Below are 18,039 nucleotides of genomic sequence, written 5' to 3'. Positions count from 1 at the left end.
TACCCTCAGCTGTGTGTTCACACTCTTATCCTCAACTGTGTGTTCACACTCCTACACCAGCTGTGTGGTCACACTCCTATCCTCAGCTGTGTGGTCACAATCCTACCCTCAGCAGTGTGTTCACACTCCTACACCAGCTGTGTGGTCACACTCCTATCCTCAGCTTGTGTTCACACTCCTTCCTGAGCTGTGTGTTCATGCTCCTATCCTCAGCTGTGTGTTCACACTCCTTCCCTGAGCTGTGTGTTCACACTCCTATCCTCAGCTTGTGTTCACACACCTTCTCTGAGCTGTGTATTCACACTCCTATCCTCAGCTGTGTGTTCACACTCCTTCCCTGAGCTGTGTGTTCACACTCCTATCCTCAGCTTGTGTTCACACTCCTTCCTGAGCTGTGTGTTCATACCTCCCAAGGACATACACACTGTGTTGGTTCTGGCCACAGGTTTGTTGGCAAACTTTGTTCACCTAGTAAGACAGTTCCCTTCTAGCTCCTCTCGGAAGATCTGTAGGTTTGTTTTCTGGCAAAGTGGCAAAGATTTGCCATGTGGGCCTGGATTTGGGGAGGTAATTCCACAAATAATATGAAAGAGTTGGTTGCATGTCAGGTCACATGTAGTGTGGAAACTCGCTCTGACTTCCAGGGAAGATCCAAACAGACCCTCATACCACGTGGACACAGCCTCTTCAAAGATGTCTCTCCAGAAACAGCTCCATGACTAAGTTTAATTCCCTTCTCACACTCTCAGGGTCTTTAGTCCCTCTTTCACATCACAAAGCCATTGTATAAATAGGTGAGGTTATGGGGATGGCACAATGTATGCCAGGATATGTTGCTGTGTGCTTGGACTAGGGATGCCTCTCCAGCAAGCCCAGAGCATGATCTGACGGCACTACATGTCCTTGGTATCATTGAACTACTGGCTCACAGGGACCCAGTCACCCTTTGTAAGGCGAATCCCACTCTCTGCAGACACTTTGGGGTTGGGACTCAGATAGGCAGCAGACAGGGACAGCACTTGTAGAAGCTCTAGCTCTAGCATCTGTGACCTTGTGGGATGTGGCAGCCAGTTTCACACTGTCCACGGGCAGGCTGTGGCTTCTATACACTGTTTTTGTTTTGAGTCTCTGAGTTGCCACCCAGAATCTTAAACTCTACCACTGAATACTGGTGAGCTCTTTCCAAAGGAAGTGTTGGGGTTTGAGCTGAGAATGGCTCAGGAGGCTTGGGAGGCAAGCACTGGAGAACACTTTCAGGTGAACCCCATGATGGTAGGTGAACCCCGTGAGGGTAGGTGAACCCCGTGACAGTAGGTGAACCCTGTGAAGCCGAAAGCAGCATCCATCCATGGCCTATTGCTGTGCACTTCCCTCTGGCCTGTTTGTGCTCTGAGTGTGGCTAAGTCCCGAGCCAAGTATTCTGCACTGGTGGTAGCTTTGTCCCCCTGGCAATGTCACACCCTCCGTTTCCTCACCTCTGGCACACACCCCGTACCTCAGTCTGTATTGAGATTCCCTCTGTACCGGTCCTCCAGTGCGCACCGACCTCCAGGCAAGGGGTGCTTTTCTCCCAGTGTCTCTGGTGTCTGTATTACCCTACACTCCCTGTCTAGAACTTCCTCAAGGAGTTGGGACCACTGCTACAGCCCTGCCCTCCCAGACCAGGGGTTCCCTAGGACACGCTCTACTTCTGATGGACTTGATACTGCCTTTGTAGTCTCAAGCAATGGCTGAAAACAGCAGGTGCTTAATAAATGCTGACTGCTGAGGGAGAGGCAGAAGGGAGAGGAGCAAGAAGAGACACTGGACTGGCCAATTCTGGTCCTGAGATAGGACTTTGTGTGGCTTGAAGGGCCCCTCTGGCCGAAGAAGGAGAGGAAAGATCATTTGTATACATTTGCATTCAGGGTACAAACCCCTTGGTTTTCAAGGATTTTTCATTCATGTAAGAATCCAGGGGGTATAAGGCAGCACACAGGCATAAAGCCCAGATTGGCCATATGGTCCTGTGGTGCAGGTTGGGAGACTGAAGGCTGCCAGTCCTGTAGAGGTCAGCTGACTTTCCTGTGGGCAGAGGCTGTAGGTCTTTGGGCAGTGTTGTAGCAGGCCTTGTGGCTTCACAGAGTCTTGGGCACCTCGTTCTAACCACAGGACTAATAGAACGGGAGGGAGGTGACAGAACAAGTTTAACCTCCTCCTGTCTTCTCTTCCTCCTGCAGGCCCTGGGGTAGGGTCCAGACCAGAGAGTAGAGACCAAGGGGTCCTCAGAGCTTCTCAGGCCCCAGATGGGGAGGGATTAGAAAAGGTGGGCAGCTTATACAGAACCCCACAGCAAGTGTATCTTGGGACCATGCTAGTGTCCATGTGGTCGCGCTGGCTCCGGATTCTGCCTACCTGTCTCAGTGCCAGGCTGGCCACAGCTCTGCATAGCTGCTGCACACGAGCAAGTGCAGAATCTAGGTCAGGCTGATGCAGGGAGGCAGGGTGAGCTGCCAGGGCAGTGTCTGCTCACTTTGCCTCTATCTGGGCTATTGCAGCTTCAGGCAGGACTCTGACCCATTGACCTAGGCCAGAGACCCCCACCTCTCCCTTTCGTGCCTGAACAGGCTGAGAGGTCCTCCTAGGGAGTGAGAAGCCAAAAATAGGCGTGTACTGTGGCTGATGGTGTCTGAAGATGGCACGGTGAAGGCAAGATGCTGTCTGTCTATTCAGCCAGGCCTCTGGGCACAAGGAGAGCAGCACCTGTGGCTGTGACAATTTAGGCCAAAGCCTTTGTAAAACTCCCAGAAGTTCCAGCTGCCCAGGCCTCCGCCCTCTGCCACGTTCTCCGTGATCACACAGACTGTGCTGATGTCTGTGTTCTCTGCTACCCACGGGCTCTGAGATTGAGACTGGGTACCAGCCCGAGGGCCTCAGCTGCTGCCCTGGCAATAGAGGGTTGCTGTGGGGACAGTGACAGCATTCCATCTCCTTCTGCTGTGTCCCTTCTGCACGTATCCCTCCTCCGGCCATTTCTGCTTTGTCTGCTTTGGAATCAAGTGACGCTTCTTTTGGACCTGACTCTGCTGGGTTTGGAGAGTAGGTAGGGCAGGCGGGCATGCCAGACCTAGAATGGCAGTCTCCTTCTGGGTTAGTCTGAAGCAGCTGTGGTGCCTGGGGCATTTGTGGTCACTGGGGCCGGTATGGTCTGCCTAGACAGCCAGGGTCACTGGGATAGCTGTGGTGACGCCTGGAGAAGTCGTGGTCATGAGAGAGCTGTGGTCGCTCTGGTAAGGTAGGACTCTGGTAAGGAATCTGTGGTCACTGGATAATGGTGGTCAGGCCAGTTCCTTATTGGCTGGTCTTTTTGAGGCCATTTGTCCCTCTAAAGTGTTCATCCTGAGAATGATGAGCTAGCTCAACTCAGTGTTGGGTGTGACTCCATGAAGGGACCTGAAGACCAAAAGATCAGTGTCCCTGCTTTTACTCTGAATTCCGCATTCTGTCACCTGCCACCCAGGTCAGGAGGTTGTGTATCTAGGATGTGCCAGGGTTGTGGGATGGTTGGAGGCTCTGAAACAGCTTTGGGTCCTCACTAGAGGCAGTAACATTGACCGAACTCTCAGACAAGGGTAGACACAGCACTAAATTGGATTTGGAGTTAAATAGTTAATAAAACGTCTTAGGCTCCGGTTGCTGCTGGGCCTGTGTCCCTCCCTGAAGCACAGCAGCCAGAACGGGCTCAACACCTGAGGGGCCTACACTTCACCATCCAGCACTTCTGAGGTGATTAAAGCGTTTCAAGCCAGCAGACCCTCCCTTGCACTCCCACCTCAGGGTTCCTCAGGGTCAGAGTGACTGTGGGGATCATTCCACCCCAGAAGGCTTCCCACTGTAGAAAACAGATTGAAGTCAGTGGCTTCTGGAGCCCTCCTGTTTGAGGCATTCTGAGACGGCCTCACAGGAGCAGAATTGGGGTCACATTAGGGCTCCTAAGCTGTGCTTGTCGGTCGTTCCCCCCACCCCCATGCTGTGGCCAGGCTGCTGTGCTGTGGCCATCAAGATACAGTGAGCTGGGCAGAGTGCAGCTGCTCACTGGAAGCGTCTCCTTGGAGATGTATGTAGGACAGAAGTTGGAAGTCCAGATCTGAGGTGCCCCACAAAGGCTTCCGAGGTGTGAATCACTCTGCAGAGTCTGGGGATGCAGCTTTGTCCTGGCCGCCTGTTTCTGGGGACTGTTGCAAAGTGGATGCTGTTGCCCATCTACAGGCAGGGCTTATGACCCCCAGAACCATGGAGCCTCAGCTCAAGGGTCCAGGCTGTCCCTGTCCCTGCCCTCATTCCCCCAAACACCCCGCCCCCGCTCTCCCAGACTGCTGATCCTCCCTAAGTGCTCCACTGGGAAGCAGGCCAAAGGGGCAGTATATTCCAATTGATTTCTCAGAGGTAACAGCTAGGACTTGAACCGTGATGTTTCCTGGCCAAGGAACTGCTTGCCATAGCCCTTCCTGGCTGAGTCTGACTCTATCTATGGTGCCATTGGCAGCTCTCTGATATTTCCTAGGATATATTGCCCAACCTCCATGCTCCCTATGGCCCTCAGCCCAAGGATCCAGTGCTGGTGGGCTCATGGTACTGGCTTCTGCTCCCAGGTGCTGCTCCTGGTATGCTGGGGGGTGCCATGGGTAGAAGTAACCAAGGGGCTCTGTCTCTGGGTCTCCAAGCAGCTCTCTCTCCTCCATGCTTAGCTGGCCTTCTCAGCTGTCCCTTATGCTGCCTCCTTTATTGTCACATCTCTACCTTCAGAGTGGTTTCCGGCTCAGTGTTGTACGGCACACAACCAAGTTGGCCAGCCTAAGTCATGCCTTGAGCCACCCACAGATTTCCTATGACACTGGAGGGTAAAAGCACCCCTGTGTAGGACTTAGAGGGGCTACTTCCTATCCTTCAGGTAAACTATGAACCTAAGTGAAAAGCAGCATGGGTGAGAGGGGCAGGGCCTGGCTTTTCCCAGCCTGCTGCCATTCACTGTAGAACACTAAGGCCACCCCCCACCCCCCCCACCCCCCGCCTCTCACCTCTGTCAAACCTGTAAGGCAAAAATGCTTTACCAGCCGAGAGACTAGAAGCAGGCCCTTTGGCTCCTGGGGTGGCCTGTGAGATGTGTATAATACAGCTGTGCAGGGATGAGCCTCCCAGCGCGCACTCATGAACAAGGGACAGACCTGGGGCACGTGTGGTATTTGCGCTAACTACCGGGGAGACTGAGGCATAGAAAGGAACAGGCTGTCTGGGGGTGTGGCACCCTCCTGTCTCTCTCTAACAATGCCTCTAAGGTTAAAGGCAAGGGAAGGAGAGAAGCAGCCGCTTAGATTCAGAGGGTGAGAACTGGTCCCCAGGGAGCAGAGTCCCCTTACAGTAGCAGCTCAGGTCCAGCAGAAAGCCTGTGGCCTGTGAGCATGTGGAAGTCCTACCTTACCTGAGCCCATGGAGCCCGCTCTGGAGGAACAGCCCCAGCAGGGACCCCTGGGTGTTTACCCCTTACCTGTCTACTTGTTGATTTCTTCAAAGGAGAAGACTAAACTCCTTGAGTGTCTTAAACTCCTTTAGGGGCCACAGGCCCTTTCTTCCCTGCTTATGACCTGCCAGGCCACACGCTTTCAGAGTGGAATTCTGCTTAAATGCCCAGAAAAGAGATCAGAATCCGAGCAAATTAACATGTGCCTGGCGGATTTTAATCACCGCTTTTAATCGCGGTCTCGGAGCTGGAAATCATCTCCTGGCTGCGTTGGGGGAGGGGGAGCTGGCTGTGTGATGGATTATTCATTACGATGTGAACTTGGGTTTCATGGCCTCTCTAGACTCAGGGGCCTCCTGTCCACCAGGGAGGATGCAGCCCCATCTGGATCGCTCTCCAGGGACCTTGTCACCTGCCTGGCTCATAATGTAAACCCCCGACCCCCACCCACACGGTTTTTGGCTTCTGTCTCCTTGTCCTTTTCTTTCTTTCTCCCTGCCTCAGTTTCTCTTTTTCTGAGGAGGCTGACGACCAGTTCCTGGAGGAAACACATAAAACCCAGCTGTGGGCACCTCCCTGAGATTCTTTTCTTACGTTCCCCCATCCTCTGGTGCCCCTGATTGGCTGTCCTGGTAGCCCACCTGTGCTTTAATATGACCTCATCAGTCGATGTGTACCCAAAGGAAAGGCCCCTTTCTTGCCTCTGATCTGCCGGTGGGATAGACAAAGACCCTGGAGTTGTGCCTAGGCTGTGTGGCAATAGGAGACATAGTATCTACTCAAAGGGAATCTCCTATAGTCTAGAACAGGGCTACTCTGAGTAGCAGTAGAGAAGGAGGCTGCCCCTTTAAGGGTACCAGGCAGCAGGGCCAAGGGCCTTTCCTGGCAGGACCCAGCTGGTACTACTGACTAAGGCTCTCCTCCCCCTTCACACCTGGGGCCCTGTGCAGCAGGAGGCTGTCACACCTTGGAGGTGGTAGTTCAGAGAGCCCAGAGGTGGCCCAAGTCCTCCCCACTTGATCTGTGATTGCCAATGGTCTGTTCTCCTGGATACCCACTAACTATCCCAGGTCCCCTCTAGGATGTGGGCCTAAAGCCTTATCACTTCTCCTGAGCTGGAGTGAGCAGGCTGGAGAATGGAGCTTTGCCCAGATGCTGTACACAGATCATGCAGGTCCCAGAAAGGTGAACCCAGGCTGAATCCAACCATGTCATTCCTCTACACTCAGTATCCTCCAAGACCTGCCCCAGGGCAGGTGACACAGGGGCCACTCCCTGTCATACCAACAGCCACCATTGTCCCCAAGACCCCACAAACCTGTGCAGCCAAGTAGCAAGGGCTGAACAGTGGAGGCAGACAGAGGAAACTTGGGTGAACACAGGGGTGGAGCTTTTACAGAACTAGCCCTGGCTCAGCCTCCCCTAGGCTAGACACCTCCAGTCAGGGAAAGCTGATGGACTGGCACCTTAAGCTCATTTTGGAGGTCTTGGGGGAGTGGTGATCAAAAGGGCCCTGTGGTCATCAGGAACAGCCAGGCTCATTTGTTTGTTCCATGAAGGTGCATAGCTACCCCTGTGGTAGGAGGGACTAGCTTTGAAAGAAAGGCCAGTATATCGAGTGGTCATTGAAGCCACTGTTGGAATTTAAAGTAGCCAGGACTGCCTCCCCTTCTGGCCCCTCAAAAGTGCTGGCTCAGTGCCCACATGAAACTCCCTCCTTGATTCATACTGATGCTTCTGGATAGCAGCCAAGGTGGGCCAGGAACCGGATAGCCAAGAGTTAAGGGCAGGCGGGGCTCCCGTGGGAGGGGCGGTCCCAGTGGCAGCAAGGCCTCATCCTGCCCCTCCCCTCTCCTGTCTTTCTTCGCTAGCAAGCAGCAGTAACAGCTAGCTAGCTAGCTAGCTAGCTAGCTACAGCAAGCTTTGAACCGGTATGGGCGCTGTGAGCGGGGCGCCTTGGATCAGGCTACAACTTTGGGGACACTGGGGACCAGCAAAGGGTCCCGGCCCCCTGGGGCCTTGCCGGTAACAGTGGGTCTGGTGCCTGTGGGCCATGGAAGAGCCTGGGCCCCCTGGTGGGCTTAGCCAGGACCAAGGTAAGGGCGAGTAGGAGGGTGTCTGGTAGAGGGTTGTGACTCTCCCTGCCCAGCTCAGATCTCAGGGCAAGTGCTGTGCTGTTCTTCATCTTAGGGTTCCTGGGAGAGCAGTCGGTGACCCCATTCCCTGCCAGCACAGTGTAGCACCCACCCCGTCTGGCATCTTAAGTAGATGTTACCTTGCACGAAGGCTCTGAGGTCCTGTTCTGCAGGGTGAGGTGTTCCTGTCCAGCAGCCACTGTTCCTGATTTCAAGTCCAACCCAGGGGGTGTCTGGAGGAGAGGTCCGGGGCTGTGAGGGGCTGTGGGCTGGCGGGAGAGAGGGGGCAACGTCCAGAAGTCTCGTCAGCACCACGGACAGAACCATCACAGCCTTCCTTCCTGGTTGCTCCGAGGTTCCCTGGAATTAAACTCCCTTGCTTAGATCTGCCCCACTTTCCTGTGTAGGGAACTGGCATTGCCCTGGGCAGACAGCACGGGCCAGCAGGGGTGCACGAGTCCTCCAGGCTGCCCGCAAGAGCAGAGCGAGGCGGTCGGGTGTGAGGAGAAGCCATTCTCTTGAGTTTTCTGAGCAGGCATCTTCAGTGGCGGGTATGGAAGAGAGTTTCCCCTGAGCTGGATCTCTGTCTGCCCCAACACAAAGCTTGGTCTGGGCCAGGGTGGGAGAGACTGAGAGGGAAAGGGACCTAATGTTATGGCCACAACAGGAGTGATTTGAGCTAGACATCAGGAAAAACTTCCTGATGAAAGCCCCGCGTTCCAAGGAGAGTAGGGTGTACCTTCTTGATTTGTTTGACTGGCTTATCCGGGACTGGTCTTATCTACCCTTGATTGACTTGGATGTTAAACTTGAAAGCCTGTGCGACCCCCACACTGAGGACCCCCACCCAAAGCCTGCGGGGAAGGGAAAAGACAGTGTGGGGGCCACCTACTGGGTCAACTTGCAAGCACTCAGAAACTCTGTAGAGTGCCATGCCACACCTGGCCTGCGTGACTGCACCACGCACAAATGCCTGCTCCTCCCCTCCTGTCCCTTCTTTCCTCCCAGCCTAAGGTGTCCTTTATGAGCTGGGGACAGCATGATCAAGGTGGTCAAGGCTATGGGGGCACACTCTGCTAAGCCCTTGTGGGACCCAATGGCATAGGGTTTGGAGATTACACCTTCCTGGCCTCAACCCCTATCCTAGTGTGGCAGTAGGGTTGGTTGACCTGAGGGACACCAGGCTGGCCTTCAGGGTGCCCATGGAGTCTTTACCCTGGATGGCTCCTGGGCTTGGGATACCTGCTTTGTTGAAGGGGCAGGGGCTGGAAGCTGCCACATAGCCCTGAGGCCCCAGGGTCTAGGGGACTGGACACACACGGAGTTTCTGACTGCTTGAAGGAAGAGCCCTGGTCTTAGGAGGAGAGGGGTGATGGTGGAAGGCCTCCAAGCCCATCTCCATCTTCTGGTGGCTCCAGGGGAGATGTGCAACGGCAGAGTCCTCACAGTCTCAGGATGCAGCTGAGGAAGAAGCAGATGGGTCGCAGTCCTGGGTCTGGGCCTCCATCTGCACCGCTAATGAGCTGATGACGAAGGTTCCCTAGCTCCTGGCACCTTCCCTAGAGAGTCAGGAAGCCCTTGCCCAGCAAAGCACCCCCCCTCTCAGAGCAGGTGTGGGTAGAGGGGCTTGTCCTGGGCCAGGGTCTGTGGCTCCAACTCAAAGAGAATTGGCTGGGGGGGAGGGCCTGGAGTAAGTAATGAGAGGAATGAGCCTGTTTATTCCTGGGAGTGTGCTTCCAGCAGAGCATGTGGGCTCATGGCTGGCTGGACAGACTTCCCGTGTGGAGAAGGGAAGGGGCAGGTGGGGGAGGTGAGCAACAGCTTCAAGATAGGGTGTTTGCTTAGGTTTTTGGGAAGTCATCCCCCTAGGTACAAGAGCCCTTTACTGGCCAGGTGACTTCCCTAAGCTGTGGGTGATAGCCTCAAGTGAATGAGGCAAGCTGTTGGGATAACTCAAGGGGCTACAAGCCTTGAGATCTCTTCCAGCTCTCCCCAGGAGGGCAGTCAGGTAAGCCTTTAGGTATGAAACAGTCCTGACTTGGAAGAACTGGCCAGTCCACCCTTGGAGGAGGCCCTCAGCTTGCAGCCCAGGGTCCCCAGAGGGCTGGGGCGTATCAGGACTCCAGGATGGTCAGGACACAGTCAGCCCTGCATCATCTGTGGCTTCACTTCCCACTGAAGCTCTTCCGGTTTCTAGCTTCCAGCCCTGTGATTGAGACGACTTAGGTCTTAGCAGCCCAGTTCTCAGAGGCAGCCCATGCTGTTTTGGGTTACCAGGGGTGACCCCAGGAAACATCGCAGGAAGGCCAGAACTAGCGAGAGCCTCACTCAGTCTCAACTGATACCAGGTAGGAAAGAAGCAGCTAACATAGAGACGTCCAATCCGGCAAGGGTTGGGACAGGTGTCTTCAACCTCAGGACACACACACACACACACACACACACACACACGATAGGGATAGGAAGTCACACTGGGAGTCAGCTCTGTGTGCAGAAAAGTGCTTTCCTCTGGGGTCACTGGCCGGTTCTCTGGCACCATGGGGCCCTTGTTGCTCAATGCTAGGTACTTAGTACTCATACCTCTTGTTTCTTGTCTCTGGCCCCTGCTTGAATCCATACCCAGAGGCCACCTACCCTGTCAACTGCTGCTATCTCTCCTTGTCTGGACTCCAGGGGAGACAGCAGGGCAGGTCTGGCTCTCATTATTAGTTGTGCTCTTGAGGGACATCCCCACCCAGATCTGATGGCTACAGCCTGATTCCAGTGACAGCGTCTACAATGGTGTCCTGGGCAGTGACTTTGGGGTCAGAATCTGTTCTAGACAGTGGCTGATCATTTGCCTTCTAAAGCCAAGCCCAAGTATGCATGGATGCTGACCAGGCCCTGCTGGAAGAGGAAGAGAGGGCAGCTATGCCCTCAGGGAAGTGAGTGGCTGGTGGCAAAGACAGGAACCCCCAGGGACACGGGAATGAGGACCACATGAGAGAGCGGAAGACTGAGAGATGGGTTATTAATAGAGTCTTCTTCCTAGCGGGGCTGTCGAATGTGATTGAAAACACTGCTGTGAGCTGAGCTGCTACCAGCTAGTAATAGCCAGGGATGCTGAGAGAGTTGAAAGGTGCTTGCTCTGCTCTGGAGGGACCCTGATTGTGGCCTTGGAGCCTAGAGGAGGCCCAGCTCTGCTGGAGATAGAGGAAAGCCAATGTTAAGACCTCTGTGGGCTAAAGGAACCAGGCCCCCATGGCCCCTGCAGGCATTTGGAGGCAGGATTGGAGGGACCTGGTTTAGGCCTGAACATGTATGAATATCTCTAAGTGAAAGCACCAGGCAGTGGATACTGCTGACCTTTGAGAGTGCCCTGTTTATTTGCTGCCACTGTGGCTGCAAAGGTGAGTTCCTGACCCCTGACCCCTTCACATACAGCTTAATGGCTTTGAACCTGGGTTCATCACTCCTCTTGGCTAATAGATCAGCAATAAGGCCCTGTGAGTTCACTCTCTGGGCTGGGTAGGGGTTAAGATCTTGAAGCTGGTACCACCAGCAGTCGACAGGCCAGGCTGCTACCCAATCACTGCGGTGCAGGGCCAGGTCCCAGAGCTGTGGGGACTTCTGAGAGAAGGTGACAGTTCAGGTCAGCTCATGGATGGACCAGTTCGCTAGCGTGGCGAGTGGACAGTGGATGGCCAGGCAGAATCCGTTTCTACCCTCTAGGCTGCCCCAGGCATCTGAACACGGGGCAGAACAAGGTCTGAGTGGCCTGTCTCAGTCCCCCTTTGGCCAACCCCACTGCTCAGCCAGGGTCAGGGCAACGTGATGGGTCGGGCCCCCCTCTCCCAGAACTTGCTTCCTCCTGCTAGAAGCTAGAGCTTGCATATCACGGGGCAGGCACTGCTGGAGGAAAAGGGCATATCCACCCAGCAGAGCAAGCCTGCTGTTCCATCCCCAGGACAGCCTCAGACCTGTTCAGATTGTTTCTACTTCCCTAGGTCCCGCCTTGGCTCAAGTGCCCCCAGGAGCAAGCACAGCCCCTTGGGTCTGGCTGGGGAGGGCAGGAACGAGCCGGCTCACACTCCCTGATACAGTAAAAATAGTTGGGGAGGAGGCGCCCAGACGTGCGGGGGGGATGCGTTGCTGTTCTCAGACGTTTAAATAAGCTTGGCCATATGTGTGTGGGCCTGTCCCTCCCCGCTGAGTGGCATGGGACCAGGGGCCAGGCTCATTCCGGTGGGTGCTGTGGAGCTGGGGCAGTATGGCATCTTCCTTCTTCCACCCTACCCTAGGCACCATCTAAGTGTCCGGGTGGCCTTCAGGTTGGGAAGCAGCCTGAGGAGGATCAAGGCTGTGGGGGAAGGGCTGGGGGAGCTTCATTCTCTAATGTCCTATGCTGCTGCTCTTTAGAGCCCTGCTCACTAGGTAACAGCTGCAAGTCCCGTCCTACCTGTGGGATAAAGGCCCTTGTACCCAAAGGTGCCCCCCGTGCGTGTGTTCATGCTTGGCAAGGCCTGTGGGTACTATTTGTAGGTTTATTGGGAGAGTAAATTGATTTTCCGGCTCTCCCCGGGGAGAGGCAAATCCACTGAATGGCTGTTGGTGTCTTGCTCACAGCAGCCATCAAGCTAGGTTACCCACTGTGTGAGGACAAGATCGATCTGCCTCACAGAAGTGAAATGGTACCAACACTGCCCACCTCTGGACGGCACGGCACGGGATCTTTCCCTTTCAGCAGCTGTCAGTGTCCATGGGCCCCGCTGAGACTGTGAGGCCATGCCTTACATCAGAAGGGGAGCTGAAGCACAGAGGTGACAAAGGACACCCAAGCTAGGGGAGCACCCGTGTCACAGCAGCTGCCTGGCCGGGCCACCATGGTCTGCAGCTATGAGGCCGAGCTGAGGGGAGTCGTGATGTCTTCCAGCTGGGCTCCCCTCTCCACCTGTGCTTCTAATGTGTGTATCTGAGCACCAGGACTTCTGGGCCTAGGCTGCAGCTGGCTGGGCTCTAGAGAGACTAACCCACTAATTCTAGTGTGGCCTGGGTGCATAGTTGCCTATAGCTCCCAGAGCAGACTAAGTGGCCGTGGCTCTTCTTGGTCATCCCCATCCATCCTGTCTCTTGTTTGTCTGGTTCTGGGTGAGGCTGAGACGGAGCAGAGGGGAGACCCTTGGGAGCAGACAACATTCTGTGGGGGAGCTGCGTGGGTCAATAATGGGGCAGGGGAAGTTAGGACAGAGGAGTCCAGGAGCTTCCTGTCCTGGGGGTGGGCAGCTGGGGGAGGGCGAGCCTCTTCTGGTAGGCAACCAAATGCACCTGTTCCTTTCCCACATAAGACTTTGTGGGGCTGATACCTGGTGTCAAGTCAGGGAGGTGACAGGCAACTCCTGCCTGAGCCACCTGGGTGAGGACCATGGGAGATGTCTTCACCTTTCTGGAAGCTGCACATCTTTGGCTCCCAGGGGATCCCTGAGATCTTCTGGGGGAGCAATGTTGTGAAGCAGGCTCTAGAGCCTGGTTGTGAAGGAGAGCAGATGAAGGGCACTCTGGGGCCCCAGAGTCCCTCTGTGACTTTAATATGAGGAGCTGACTACCGCTGGCCTCTGAGAGTGACCCAATCAACTACCAGACTGGACCTGGGTCCTAAGTATAGCCATGGGCTTCTGGGTGGCCCTGTATAGATGTGAGGTCCTGGAGGCATCAAAGGGAGGCAGGGTACTCCTTCCATCCATTACAGGTATCTCTTCTGGGAATGGCTGTCCTTCTCTCTGCGGCAGGGGTTGTGGGTGTACGTCTGAGCTTCCCACATGGCTTAGGTGGCCAGGTGGTCAAGTTCAGTCCAGCTGTTAGTGGGCTTGAGTCCTGTGTGGCCAGTTACCTGGGCTCTTAGTTGGACAAGCTGCCCATGGTAGCTTGCCCTCTGCTAGGCCCCTCAGCTAGGGTACTTGTTTGCTCAGTGGCTGAAGTGCCATGTCTTTTGCAGTATCAGAAGTGGGCAGGGTTACCTTGGTCCTCAGGACAGTGGAAGAGGCCTTACTGCTAGAGGCCTTACTGGTAGCCTGGTGTGAGGGAGGATTAGCTGGGCTTCTGCCAGCCTAGGATGCAGAGGATTATGGCCTGGGGCCACCAGAAGGGTCAGGGAGTCTGGAGTGCAGTGCTCGAGTCCTCCACTGGGGGCGCTGGTCCTTCTGGATCTGCTCCCCCTCTGAAGCCATCTGGGCAGCTAACTCCTGGAGGATGGTAGGAGACTGACTGGTGGATAGCTAAAGGCGGAGAGGGGGAGAGGGCAGAAGTAGCCAGCTCTGAGAGATTTGGGAAGCATGAGTGGCCCTAGACTGGGCTAGGCCAGACAAGGGAAGAGAAGGTGTGTCCAAAGGTAGGGTACCTAGAGAGAACAGGACATCTGGAAATTCTGGTATACAGTGGTGTGTGTGTGTGTGTGCATGCACGCGTGCGTGTCTGTGTGTTTGTGTGTGTGTCTTGTGTGTGTGTGTGTGTGTGTGTACCAAATGGGAAGTGCAGTGGCATGGTCACTGGAGGCCTAGGGAGGGCTGTAGGGATGTGGACAGCATAAATATCATCCAGGGTGAAGCATTAAGAATGCCTGTCCCATCTTGCCCAGCCTTAGCAGCCCACAGTTTTCCTGATACCTGGATTTAAAAAACAAAAACAACAACAAAGACCCCAGCTTTTATCCACTACTCATTGGGGATCCCGGGCTTCACCTACACAGGTGACCATGCCATCAGGTCAGGATCTCCTGTGGCCTGTCTCCCTGGGGAGCGCCAGGGCTGTGCTACTTCCTGTCCTGGTGGTAAATGGTTCCTTATGCTAATTTGTGGCAGAGAGGGCAGGCTGCCTGTCCACCTCCAGCCAGCAAGGCCTCTGGCCAAGGCTCCTAATTGGGTCCTGGGTTTGGCTGTGAGTTGATTATATTGGATCTGGCTCAGTGGGTCCTGATTCCTTCTGGCTGAGCTTCCTGTTGTTCAGGACACATGAACAGGCAGACCAGGGTCAAGAGGGTGGGCTGGGCAGGGGCACCCAGGCTACTTTGTGAAGCGGGGTGATGTGACTATTGGATGTGGAGCCCCCTGGCAAGGACACCCAGGATGAGCTGTCCCTTGCCAGAAACAGAAGCCTGGTTAGGGAGGAAGCTGGGGTGCCAATGATCCAGAGGCAGTGAAGCCAAGATGAAACCCCACCTCCCTTTCTTACCATCTCTCCTGCCTCTGCTTGCCCCGAGTAAACCATGCAAAGTTGAATGCAGTGATGAGCACGTCTTAGATGCTCAGTGGCCCCATAGGCTGGTGTGGAGTGGTGGCCGGTGTCCTAGCAGACAATCAGGGTCCTCTCTGGGTCAGGAGACTGTCATGAGAGATCTGGATACCTGGATATGTCCAGCCTTGGGTGCAGAGTGCAGTGATAATGTGCCCTGGGTAGTGGGATATCTCCACAGCTTTGGTTCTGTTGGGCATGGGGAGAAGGCAGCTGGGGGGTGGGGAAGGGCTGGGATTTGAAGTGGAATCTGCACAAGGCTCAGGGAACCTACATTCTCCTTCCCATACTGGATGTCAAAGTAGAAAGGTCTGTCCCATCTTGCCCAGCCTTAGCTGGCCCTTGCTCTGGCTTAGCTCTGGCCTCTAGCCAAAGGGGACTGGGTTCTTGGCCATTGGGATTTGGGACAGTATGCGTCTGCTTTTTTAGTCCCATCTGTGGACCAGCTCACTACCACACAGTGGGGATCAAGTTGGAAGTCCTTATACGTACAAGGATTTCAAGTAGCAGGAAGTGAGAGCTCAAAACAGAGACACAGATACCAGCTCTGGATGGGCAGGGTTAGGAAGACAGCCTCATGTAGGACCACAACTATAGACAGACAGACTCTCCTGGGGGGGGGGGGGGCAGTGTCCTCACAGAGGCCCTCACTCCAGGTCTTGTAAACATTGTTTTATGTCCTAGGAGGGTCCCATACCTAACCTGTTACCTTGCCTCAGCCTCAAACATGAGTCTGAGTCTGGTGGCTCATGAAGCAGCCTGCTCTGAGCTGGCAGCTGGGCCCTCCCCTGGCCTAAATCCTTTGTCCAGCTGGGCTGAATCCAGCAGGATTATTGGGCGGATTGGCCAAGGATGGCAGGGTGAGGCTTGGCAGCTCCCCCACCCCTGGCATTCATCTTCTTCAAATAGGCCTGGAGGTTCTAGAGGATGGGCGGGCTGGCCTGGGGACCATCCAGGGCCGCAGGCAGCAGTTGGGCCAATGCCAGTGGGACCTGGGAACAGCCCTTGGGGGGCTTCAGTGGGCTCCAAGGAGGAAGACGAAGAGGTAGAGGAGAGAAGGGGATCCCTGAGGAGCCCCTGTGCCAGCTGACACCTCAGCTTGACCTGTCGCTGAGGGTCCCTTTTGGCTTTGGGAATTACGACTTGGATATGCCTGGTCCCCAGCCGTCTGCTGCCAGCCGGACCACAGGAGCCGTGGCTTGCCTGGCAGAGGTACTCCTCTGGGTTGGAGGGAGTGTGGTAGTGTCACCACGATGGCAGCTCAGCCTTGTAGGTAAGAATGGGCAAAAACCAAGTCCCTCCTAGGGACTGGCCAAGCCCTATGGGGCCATGGGATGCATAGCTTCCTACGGAAGTTAGGGCTGCCTCTGGGGCCTGGGATCCTTTCTTCTCCACACCAGCATCCCAATTCCTTTGCCTCTTCCTCTGGGATCTCCAGGCCCAGAAGCATTGCCTCTTTGCCCCCAGCCAGAGATCCTGTCCACCTCCTTAGCAGAGCTTGGAGGGTGGACTCCAAGTGGGAAGAAGGCAAGGCAGAGCTGGAGCCAGAAGCCCTGGTTGAATGTGCTGGGGGCATGGGGGTGGCTCATGTGGCTTCGGAGCTCTTTCTGAGGGGGGGGCCTTGGAATTTTGTGGGGCAACAATACCTTCAGTGTACTTACGGAGGCATGCAGGTGTAGACACAATGGTCTCTAGATGGTGTCAGAGAGGCCCTGTACTGTGAAGCAAAGGGCTGTTGGGTGGTCAGTAGAAGGGTTCAGTGTGTGGAGTGGCGGAGGCCCTGGTCAGGGATGCCTGATTCACTTGCTACTCCTTGCTCCAGCAGCAGAAGGTGCACATTCAGTGACTTAACTCTAGAACCACATCAGGGTTCTAGAGTAGTCTCTGTCCCCAAACGCTACCTCAAATGCACTAAGCAACCCACACTTGTGTCCCCACTGACTGTGTCCCCTAGAGAGCCCTATCTACCTTGACTTTCCACCCCATGCCTACAGTTCCCCTCTGCTTATGGCCAGTAAGAGCTTCCTTCAGAAAGCCACCTGACCTGGCACCACTGTGGTTTTCTGCACCTCCTGTCTGCTGATATTTCATTGTTGGCACTCAGGAGATTTGTCACCCTGGCTCCTGGGTTTCCTAGGCATAGATAGGCTTGGGTCTGGCCTAAAGTCCTTCCCCTGGGACAGAAGGCCTAGTTGACAAAGGAGGTGGCAGGTGGCTCAAGGGAAGAATAGGCTATGGACTTGAACCCAGCACCTCAGCCTCCCAGCTCTGTGCCTTCCTATAGGGTTTCTCGCTGACTTGGCTGCTCATGAGACAGGTGATGTTCCTGGTGATGCCACAGAAGGGTCAGTAGGCTGTCAGGAGTGGCCCATGGCACAGGCTAGCTGCCAGGTTTGGTGCATGGTGCCTGGGTCCACCTTGTGCCCAGTCTGGGAGCTCCCTGTGCAGTGGTCTGGGCTTTGGTTTCAGTCTCTGACTACTTGACAGTCTGAGCAAAGGCCACTTAGGATCTCAGTGGTTTCTTGGACTGGCCCATGTGTCAGGGGACAGGCCAGTGGCAATGTCTTCCCTGGTGCCTCAACCCACCTCCAGTGGGCCTGCGTCCAGCAGAGAAGGGGTAATAACCTGTCTGTCTCATGTTTGGACAGGACCACACAGGCCCTTGGGAGTGAGGTGAAATTACCAGGGCTCTCATAGCTTCTGTCTGTCTATCTATCTGTCTGTCTCTGTTGTGTGTCCACCTGTGTCTAGTGGAGCGATGCATGAGTGCCATGCAAGAGGGGACTCAGATGGTGAAGCTCCGTGGCAGCTCCAAGGGATTGGTCCGCTTCTACTACCTGGATGAGCACCGCTCCTGCCTCCGATGGCGTCCCTCACGCAAGAACGAGAAAGCCAAGAGTAAGTCAGCAACCCAGGGAAGGGGATGGGTAGGCACGAACCTGGGAACACAGGACAGGGAAGCCTCCAGAGTAGACAATGACACAGGGTTAAGACCCTGCTGAGATGCTGTGCTGGTCATCCCTAGACTTTAGTGGTCTGGGGTTTCTGCAGTGGGCTCTGGAACAAGGTCAGATGGCCCTTGCCCAGCTGAGTTCTGGGACTCCATGGAGACTGGATATCTTAGTGCATTGCCCCATATCAGCA

The 18,039-nt window shown here is 55.1% G+C and overlaps 1 protein-coding gene across 3 annotated transcripts in view; it reads left to right on the top strand.

Annotated features, from left to right (window-relative positions):
• Window positions 1-18,039, top strand: part of LOC110293003 (1-phosphatidylinositol 4,5-bisphosphate phosphodiesterase eta-2) — a 61,845-nt gene that overhangs the window by 17,470 nt on the left and 26,336 nt on the right. For 2 of the 3 annotated variants that reach the window (XM_029476853.1, XM_029476851.1), the window contains exons 1-2: window positions 7,380-7,593; window positions 17,647-17,793. In XM_029476853.1, the coding sequence (XP_029332713.1) occupies window positions 7,551-7,593; window positions 17,647-17,793 (190 nt within the window). In that variant the 5' untranslated portion in view covers window positions 7,380-7,550. Of the gene's footprint in view, window positions 1-7,379; window positions 7,594-17,646; window positions 17,794-18,039 lie in introns of those variants that run through there. The other variant, XM_029476852.1, reaches the window with a different exon arrangement.

Source organism: Mus caroli, chromosome 4 (assembly GCF_900094665.2).
Source record: "Mus caroli chromosome 4, CAROLI_EIJ_v1.1, whole genome shotgun sequence".
Lineage (NCBI taxonomy): Eukaryota > Metazoa > Chordata > Mammalia > Rodentia > Muridae > Mus > Mus caroli.
The sequence above is the reverse complement of the archived record's forward strand: the minus strand, read 5'-3'. Positions and strand labels throughout refer to the sequence as shown.